This window comes from Mus pahari, chromosome 2 (genome assembly GCF_900095145.1).
Source record: "Mus pahari chromosome 2, PAHARI_EIJ_v1.1, whole genome shotgun sequence".
NCBI lineage: Eukaryota > Metazoa > Chordata > Mammalia > Rodentia > Muridae > Mus > Mus pahari.
In genome coordinates, this window is record NC_034591.1 from 104,762,424 (window position 1) to 104,771,951 (window position 9,528).

The 9,528-nt window shown below is 51.4% G+C and overlaps 1 protein-coding gene across 2 annotated transcripts in view; it reads left to right on the top strand.

Annotated features, from left to right (window-relative positions):
* Efcc1 (EF-hand and coiled-coil domain containing 1) overlaps positions 1 to 8,572 on the top strand; it is a 28,213-nt gene extending 19,641 nt beyond the window's left edge. The window contains exons 3-8 of one of the 2 annotated variants that reach the window (XM_021191784.2): positions 515 to 660; positions 2,040 to 2,178; positions 3,173 to 3,335; positions 4,273 to 4,410; positions 4,867 to 4,930; positions 5,858 to 8,572. In XM_021191784.2, coding sequence (XP_021047443.1) covers positions 515 to 660; positions 2,040 to 2,178; positions 3,173 to 3,335; positions 4,273 to 4,410; positions 4,867 to 4,930; positions 5,858 to 5,994 — 787 coding nt within the window. In that variant the 3' untranslated portion in view covers positions 5,995 to 8,572. Of the gene's footprint in view, positions 1 to 514; positions 661 to 2,039; positions 2,179 to 3,172; positions 3,336 to 4,272; positions 4,411 to 4,866; positions 4,931 to 5,857 lie in introns of those variants that run through there. The other variant, XM_029535221.1, reaches the window with a different exon arrangement.
* Positions 8,573 to 9,528: the final 956 nt, after the last annotated feature.

The following is a 9,528-nucleotide window of genomic DNA, read 5'->3' on the forward strand; positions in this document are numbered from 1 at the left end:
AAAAAAAAAAAAAAAAAGAAGAAGAAGAAAGAAAGAACTCCTTCCAACTGCATGTCCCTCCCGGCTGCCTCCTGTGGGCCTCTCTATCTGTCCTCCTGACTTCCTTTACTCTCTGTTTTTTTTTTTCCTAATAATCCTCTGCTCACTTCCTGTCAGCTGATTGCTGGCTCTGCCTCTTGATATATGGTTGACTTTACTTAATCCTGTTTACAGTATTGAAGCAAAAAGCTCTTGACCTAAAGGTGTGTACTAGGGCTGAGCCACACCACGACTAAAAACAGGTTTTTCCAGGCAGTAACACAATCTCAGGATTCACAGTGTGATCAAATATCCTGCAACACATCCCATTCTCTAAACTTGGGTTTCATGTCTGTTCCCTATCGGCAAAGAAAAGTGGGACGAATCTTAACGTTCTTTCTGGCCTACCGGATGCTGCCTTTGGCTTACCTGTGCAGAGTGAGAAATAGATGAAGGTGTCCTCACCTCTCAAAACATGTCTCTCCCTTACCCACAGGTCAGAAGGGCCTCAGCTCCTAACACCCCCACAAGCCAGTCCAAAGCCAGGAAACAGGAATGGTGAACCTGCGGCTGGAGGAGCCAGAGATTCGGACACCACTCCAGAGGGAGTCCAGCGGTCAGACAGCAGAGGCACAGATGAAGGTCAGTCCCCACATGCCAGCCTGATGCCAGGCCTATGGTCCGTGAGGCCATGTCCTATCCCTGTTCTCGAGGGCTGCAGGATCAGAGCTACCTCCAGCCTCCAGACAAAAGGCCATCCTGCTACTCAGGCTGGCGTCCAGTACCTTCGAAGGATTATCTCCTGGTGTCTTCACACAAACCTGAACCTTGGGAATCTGAGCGCTCACCCCCACAGTATGCCAGGTCCTGGATCTCCGTCGCTCCCTCCCAGTTTCAGGGCCCTTCCATCTGCCCCTGCCTTCAGCACCAGGACAATGCAGATGAATGCCAGGGGGCAGCCAGGGGAGGGAAATAATGCTGTCAATATTAGCAACATTGTCATAAAAATCCTCACAGTAGGTCTCTGTGGCCCAACCAGACAGTGGATCCCTCAGAGCCCATGGGTGAAGCCATGGGAAGGCAATGAGTGTCCAGAGCCAGGGATCCCTGATGCCTGTGTCTCTGGTCTCCTGTGAGGTAAGGATTCATTTTTGTTTTTAAATGCTGCTTTAAGTAGGGAATTCTGAGTGTCACATCAGTCAGCACAAACTGCTCAGGTTAAAAGGAAAGGGTGGGCTCAAATAACTTGAGTCCATAGATTGGGGGCCACCCCCAGTAATTACTGGCCTATTCCCCCAACCCTTAGATCAGTCACTGTCAGCAGACATACCTCCCTGGCTCCAACCCATATCTTGGCCCCCAAGCCCAGAGCAGGAGGATCAGCCCCCATCTGAGTTCATTTGGGCTATATTCTGCACTGACTTGCATGGTATCCCAGCTCTTCCAGAACCTTCACTGAGGCTGTTCGAGAAGGCTGCCTTTGCTTGACACAGACTGGCAGATATCCAGAGCCAAAGCCTGGCAGATATCCAGAGCAAAAGGATCGGGGTCTCTTGGAGTCTCTGACCTGCAAATGGGGACAAGGACTTTGGCTGGGCGATAGGACAGGGCAGCTGCCATCACCTATGCCAGTCAGGATGGAGTTCATCAAAGCTCAGCAGTTGGGGGGGGGGGGAACCACAGGCCACATATTGGACATCTCTTCTTCCACAAATCCCCAAAACTGAGAACTGAAAGTCTTGAGTGACATAACACCAGCACCCCACAAGCTCCATCCAGTTCCCCAATCCAAGTCATCACATGTCCTGAAGTAGACCTGATACTGGACCATGACACCAGAGATGTATCCTCATGTGTCACCTAAGGAAACAGGGGCTGAATCTCAGGGGCTCCCATGCAGTGCCCCAGGGGCTGGGCCAGTGTCACGGTGTCACCAGTGCCTCACTTCACACGTTCCCAAGGAGGGCTGTTTGGTCCTCAGGCCGGGTCTCCAGTCCCTGGATGTCATGTTTCCCCTGCAGAGGATGAGCAGCTGTTCCGCTCTGTGGAAGGCCAAGCCGCCTCTGAGGAGGAAGAGGAAGAAAGGTGGCAGGAAAAGCCAGGGCGCCCACAGGCCCACGGCGCGGTACCCCTGGTGCAACCTGCAGGCTGTGTGAGTAGGTAAGTACCGGGCTGCTGAAAAGCACCAAGCAGCAGGAAGGCTGTTTCTCCTTGCAGGGCCTTCACACGGGCTTCATTAGGGGAAGTTGACAGACAGTTCTAGTGCACAGCCATGCTTAGCCCCTGACAGCCCTTCCTGGTAGTCATAGCTCAAAAGTGGGTACACATCCCACCAAGGGCACAGATGAAATGAGGAGACACTCAAACCTGGCCATCACTCCCTCGATCACTGTCCCTAAGACCCACCCATTCCTGTCATTTTGGAGCTATCCATCACTTCCTACTTCACCATTCAAAGCCCTCCTGTTCTCCAACCTGGCCCTGGGCTGCTTCTTTCTCAGCTGCCCACTGGCAGAATCCCTGTACCATCTTAGAGGATAATGAACACGGGCTTGGTACCCACGGGTATCTCCGCTTGCCTGGTTTTCCTGGGCTTCAATCCCCTTGTACAGACGGGTCTGTAACACTGTCTCATGAAGACTTGAGGGCAGGGTGTAAGATGCCTTCAGGGACAGCTCGGTTCTTACATTGTAAAGCACGACTGGCTTTCTGGGACGGGGTATCACTCATTATTTATGTTCATACAAAGCACTTGTTGAGTAACTACTTGTGTGCCAGGCAAAATTAGAGACATTGAAAAAATATTAAACAGATGACTGCCCTGCCATCCTAGAGCCTCTACTGTAGGGAGGGAGGTAAGAAGAGAATGTGAAGACATAGGAGGTGCAAGAAGACCTGCAGACAAGGAAGGAAGAGCAGGCAAAGGCTCTGAGGTGTGTGCTGGGGGGCCTGGGGAGTCCACTGGCTGGGGCAGACTGAATGAGGTGGATAAGAGGGGGTTAGGCAGGTTGTACGGGACACTCTAGCTGTTCCTCTGAGAAGCCAAGGAGTCACAGGAGATGCTGCACAGGCAGGATCCATGACATCTGCTGACATGAGGCTGGAGCACCAGAAGAGTGGGGTTCCGGCAGTGCTGACCTCTCCTTTCCTACAGGTGTGACGACCAGACAGCTGAGACACTCAAGGCTTCCTTTGGCCACTGTGATGGTGCTGAGCACATCTGCACCCTAGAGCTGGAAACCCATGTCACCAGGCTTGGGGAACAGCTGCAGACCCTGGGCTGCAGCAAAGAGACCCTGAGGACACCAGAGGAGGAGGTCAGCAGGGCCCTAAGCTGCCAGGTCTTACAGCTGGGGGGACTTGCAGTCACAGAGATGTGACCAGAGCTCAGGAGGTGTGGTTTTCTCCAATTTCACTTCATGGGAACTTTGCTTGCCAGTTACAGAGTCCCATCTCACATAATCTAGGTTACAAAGCAGGAGCTTATAAGAACTGAGGGGGCCATGGGCTGCAGGCATAGCTGGCCAGACGCATAATAAACATGGTAGTTTCCTTTCTGGGACTCTCTGAAGCCCCAGCCTTGAGTCACAGACTGAAAAATCTAAGGATCATCAAGGATGGAGTCTTATTTATTTATTTATTTATTTATTTATTTATTGTATAGGAATACACTGTAGCTGTCTTCAGACACACCAGAAAAAGGCATCGGATTCCATTAAAGATGGTTGTGAGCCACCATGTGGTTGATGGGAATTGAACTCAGGACCTCTGGAAGAGCAGTCAGTGCTCTTAATTGCTGAGCCATCTCTCCAGCCCCCAAAGATGGAGGTTTAACAGTTTAAAGATCTCAGCTAGCTCTATTTATGATTCTAGAACCAGGGAGCACTTAGCAGTGAGTGTCCAAAAAACCAGGACTGTCCATGTCCCTGTGGGGAAAGACCACAGGTGACTTATAGATAACAGGAAATGCTATGTTCCTACAGGTCATGTTTTTGGATGTTTAAGGATGAAGGCAGACAAACTGTCACACCAAGCACACACGCATGCGCTCTCTCCATCTTACTCACTGTACAGTTTTGGGCAGGTGCTTAGCTTCCCTGGACTCAGGGTGGTTTATCTGCTTGACTGCCTTACCTGCAGGCCAGACTAGCCGATCTCTGCAAAAGCGTTCAGGAGGCAGGCAGCCTTGCTGGAGAGCTGTGAACATCTGTCATGGGGGAGGGGGATAGGGAATGCACGAGACCTTTCTCCCAGGCAGAACTGCAGCAGATGGCGGAAGCTGAGCATCTGAGGCTGGAGCTGCAGATGGTGGAGACAGAGAGGGTCCGGCTGTCGCTGCTGGAAGAGAAGCTGGTGGATGTGCTACAACTCCTGCAAAGGCTCCGGGACCTGGTGGGAACTCGGGGAATCCTGGAGGGAAGGAGGTGCTGGGGGAGCCAGAGCAAGGTGATGGTAAGACAGGCCAAGGAGAGTGTATAGGGGCACTGCGGGGAGCAGAGGAGGCTGGGAGGTTGAGGCAGGCGCTGATGAGAAGCCTGTGTGGCAAGCCCAGGACTCTGGAACCTCATAGTCAGCAGGTGCTCCTCCATTGACAGATATAGAATGGAGCCCAGATGGGAGAATGGGGGCAGGAAGGGAGGGTGAGGACAGAAAGGAAGGATGGAGGGCAGGAAGGGAGGATGGAGGAAGGAAGGAAGGAAGGGAGGGAGGGAGGGAGGGAGGAAGGAAGGAGGCTACTGTACCAGCTCAAAGAGCTGCACAGAAGCCTCTAGGAGTCTCTGTGCTCCTTGGGCTGAGTGGAGACATGGAAGCCACAATCTGACCCAGCCTCTCTCCTCTCTCTTGAAGAACATATCAAAAAGAGCCCTGGGGAAGATGTTGCTGAATGCCATGGACCAGAACCCCTCCCATGGTAGGCAAGGGTGCCTTGCAGAGAATGCATGGTGGCTAAGGGCATCCCAGCCAGGTACTCCAGCTCTGCTCTAAGCTCCTGTCTGCAGACTGGCCACTCTGTTCCAACCCCAAATGCCTATAGGCTGTAGTCAAAACATATTTCAGAAAGCAGACAGTACTCCTTAACGAGAACAGAGTGGCAGAGGCCACAGGCAGCTGTGGCAACTAGAAGCCAGCAAGGGACCAGCAGACAAGAGTGGGTTTGCCTGCTGGCAAGTCAGGCTGCTGCTGCTCAGTGAGGTTACTGTGGGCAGAACCAGAGAAGTGCCTCGGTGCCCAGCTCTGACAGCTGGCCTCTAAGAAAGGCACCATCCCCATCACACAGTCAAGAACGAGCTCAGCCAAGTGCCTGGGATTCCCCTGAAACCCCAGGCCCTGTGGCAAAGCTGAGAGCAGCAGAACTTCATCAGCTGTGCCCCCCACCGCCCCGCAGCTGACCCTGCCTCATAGGGGCCTCGTGGGGAGACAGGTGAGCCTTCACCTGCTGACAGGAACTCAAACTGCCCATTATCATTGGAGACAAAGAGTAACTAGAACAGTGGCTCTCAGCCCTCCTGATGCTGCAACCCTTTAACCCGGTTCCTCATGTTGTGGGGACCCCCAGCCATAAAATTATCTCATTGTTACTTCACAACTAATTTTGCTACTGTAGTGAATCGTGATGTGAATATCTGATATGCAGGATGGCTGTAACCCACAGGCTGAGAGAATGGTTGGTCTAGGAGTTAAGCAGGAACACAAGGGGCAGTGCTGGGCAGGGCTGGGAAGTGGTACGGGCTGGGAAGTGGTACGGGGCAGGTAGTAGGCAAACCCCGTGGAAGAGAGAAGTGACTGTGGATAAGATACCAAAAGTCTATCCTAGCTCCTGCCTTTTGTTTGTCTGCAGAGGGTACACGTGGCGCCTTGGCCATCCTGGACACCTTGCACCAAGCTTTGGTTGGCTGTGAGCTCCTACAGAGAAATCCCTCCACACCAGCATCCACGGCTCCTGCACACACGAACCCCTTCCTCGTTTCCTGCTGAGCTCGCTGGCCCAGACTTGGGCCACCGTGGTTATTCTCACCATCATCAGACCAGCCTGAACCACAACCAGGCTAGCTAGCCTCCATGATTAACCCGACCACTAATGGGACTAACACTGGCTGTCGCTGGACCAGCCACCGTGGTTGTCCTGACTTCCAGTCTAGTGGCCACTGTTGGACTGTCCACCATCTGAACACTCTCCACAAATGGTCTGACTCTCGTCATTCCCTCAGAACTCTGGCAGCCAAGGCTCCTTCCAAAACTGGGTCTGGCAGCAACCCCTTTCTTGGACCTCTTACATTCTCTCAGAGCCCCCACATTGAAAGCCTGGAGTCCTGAGATCTCCACACACTGCCCCCCAGCACTGTCCTCTTCCACCAGCATACCAGCTGAGTAAACCCAGGCCCAGCCTCCAGGACACATCTAATCACTGGGGAATTCCCCACCTCTGAGGCAGTGTTGCAACTGGGAATAGCAGAGTGCTCCAAGGAGAAAATGAAGTCTGTAGGCTTGTGGGTGGAAGCTGGGCTGTCACCTCATCCAAGAGGAGAGGTGGAATGTGGGTAGGCACAGAGGAAAGGCACAACCAGATCAAAGGTGGGATGCCACCAAGGACCCACCCCCTCAGGAGTCAGTGCTCAAGGCCAGGCACCAAACAGGCAGGTCTGAAGCAGGGACCTGCCTCCTTTTGATCCTCCCTGCTCAGCCTGAGCACACAAGGCCCTGCTTGCCCCAGCCGACTGACCTATGCTATGTGGTCTGCTCAAGAAAGGCCTGATAAAGCTGTATGCGAATTAGAATGTAGTGTGGACAAATGTGCAAGGAAGCACTGTGGGGGACCAGGCAAAGGGGAACCCCCCACTTTGGCGAGTCTAATTTTGTGAGCTCACAGGAAAGATAGAAGAGAAATAACTGAGTACTTCTGGGAGGAAGCGGACCGAGGCCAGTGTGGCACTGCTGTGCATCCCGGGTTTTGTTCTCTGTTTTTCTCATGCCTGAGCACTACGGGAGCCCCCAACCATGCACACTGTTGCCCTCAGTCTGCTCTCAACAAGCTGCACTCACTGGAGCCTGAGAGGTGCAGGCTTCATCAGAGCGTTGGCAAACTGGGAGAAGGAAAGTTCCTGCAGCCCAATTCCCAGAGCTGGCCCCTCCTGTCCCAGCCCAGGGAGAGCAGACCAGAGACAAGTTTGGGCTCCCTAAAACAGCCATGACCACAGGCGCTGTGTTTGGTTGTTTTACATTCTTTGAAGAGGATGCCCCTATGTTGCTCAGGCTGGTCTCAAACTCCTGGGCTCAAGCTATCCTCCTGGCTCCCAGGCATTTGGAACAATAGGCCATAGTCCCATGTGCACCTAGCTAATCCTGGAGTAACAGAACACCTACTTCCTACCTTCACTTTCTATTACCACATCACAAAAGGCTCAGCTCCTGGACTTCCTTACCCAGCACGTGGAGTCGGCCTTTCGCAGAAGACAATCTGAAGAGACAATCATCCCTGACTGTATCAGAGAGTCACGAAACATCCGACTAGGAATTTGAAACATCTGGTTACCAGGCAGCTCTAAAGGAAGAGGCCAGCCGCATGCAAGACCAAGCGAGCAACACAAACAGAGGATGCCTGTCCCAAGGAAGGGCCAGCAATTGCAAACAGAGTAAAGAACTCTTCCATATGATCAGAGACGATGGTGCAAATGAGGAAGGACTCCAGAGAGAGGCTCAGAGATGATGCTAGGAAGCCTAAGGAAACGTCCTAGAAAATTCTAGAACTGAGCAGCAGAGATGAAAAGTCTAGGAACAGGGAGCAGAAAAGGCCAGAAAGAATTGGACAACTCTACCATGTGTAACTGAGGGGAGAAGATGCAGACCAACAGCTAAAGCAGAGATGGTTGAACGTCCCCACACTCCTGCCAGGCACCAAAGCACGGATCTAGAAGATGAAAAGTGCACAGGCAGAATCAATGCAAAACAAAATAAAAATTACAATGATACTGAAGACCCGGAATTCCATCGCTCAGGAGGCTGAGACGGGAGAATCAGGAGTTTCCAGCCAGCCCAAGTTAGATAGTGAGAGCTCATCTAAAAAAGGCAACAGGAGAGAGGAGAGAGTGAGACACTGAGATGGGGAGAGAGTATTCATTGAGTCTTGCAAAAATCACCGTTCAGATCGAAGGAGTAAAGGCTCTCAGACAAGCAAAACTCACTGCAGCATGCAAGAAACAAAGGAAGGGTTTTTTTTTTTTTGGGGGGGGGAGAAGGTGAATTATACAAGCAAACATTTTGGATTCATATAAAGAAAGAAAAACCACAAAAGAAAGAATAAGTTAAGGTAGAAAACAATTCTTTATTTCTCTTATTCCCCCTTAGCTAACAATGAGCCGTTTGGTGACAATCTGAGAACGAAGCATGTGTTGCATTCAGCTTCTGTGAGTGAAATGCCCAGCCCAGGCACATGGGCAGTGCAGGAACTGGGACGTCTTGCTATTGTGGCTACGGTGGAGCCTGGAAAGCTTTGCTGTCCATGAAGCAGCACAGTTGTTGAAAATGGACTTGGATGGATGGGCGTTGCAATGTTAGAACAGCCACTATGAAAGGAAGGGAGGGTGGGCAGCAAAGGAGAGAGGGTGGGGTTACAGAAAACACTGAATCAGAACCACAAATGGCAGAACACAAGCTGAAGACAGAACAACAGACGTCAAACGTGAGCAGTCGTGGGAGACATCAACACCCTGTCAGCATCACCCCCAAATATTAATGGTCTCATTATAACAACCAAAAGATAGAGATCCTCAGACCAGCGAGCCACATGTTGTCCACTTGAGGAGGCTGGAGAGACAGCTCGACACTTGCAGAGGACCTGGGTTCAATTCCCAGCACCTACAAGATCACTCACAGCTTCCTGTAACCCCTGTTCCAAGTGATCCAGTGCCCCTTTGTGATTCTTCAGGCATACATGTGATACACAAATGTACACTCCAGCACATACACATAAAAAAATAACATAAATAAACTTCTTCAAATAAAAAAAAGTCTACTTTAGATTTAGACACATGTGGATTCAGTGAAGTGGGTAGGGTCAAGTACTACTGTGTCGATGGTGGTCAAAAGAAAGCCTAACTTTCCGTACTCACTTCGGACAGAGCAGACTTCAAGGCAAGGGGAAGGATCAGAGGCGAAAGGGGCATCACATGGTGTCAAAGGGGTCAGGTCATTAAGAAATAATGTGTCCATCTAGCACCAGCCACAAACTGCCGGAGATGGAATTAACACAAAGCCAGGCATAGTGGTGCATGCCTCCTATCACAACACTCAGGAAGCAGAGGCAGGCAGATCTCTGTGAGTTCAAAGCCAGCCTGATCTACAATGACCTTGTCTCAAAGAAAAATATATTGATAGAACTTTCAAGAAACTGATGGGTCAGGGCTGGTGAGATGGCTCAGTGGGTAAGAGCACCCAACTGCTCTTCTGAAGGTCCGGAGTTCAAATCCCAGCAACCACATGGTGGCTCATAACCATCCGTAACAAGATCTGACT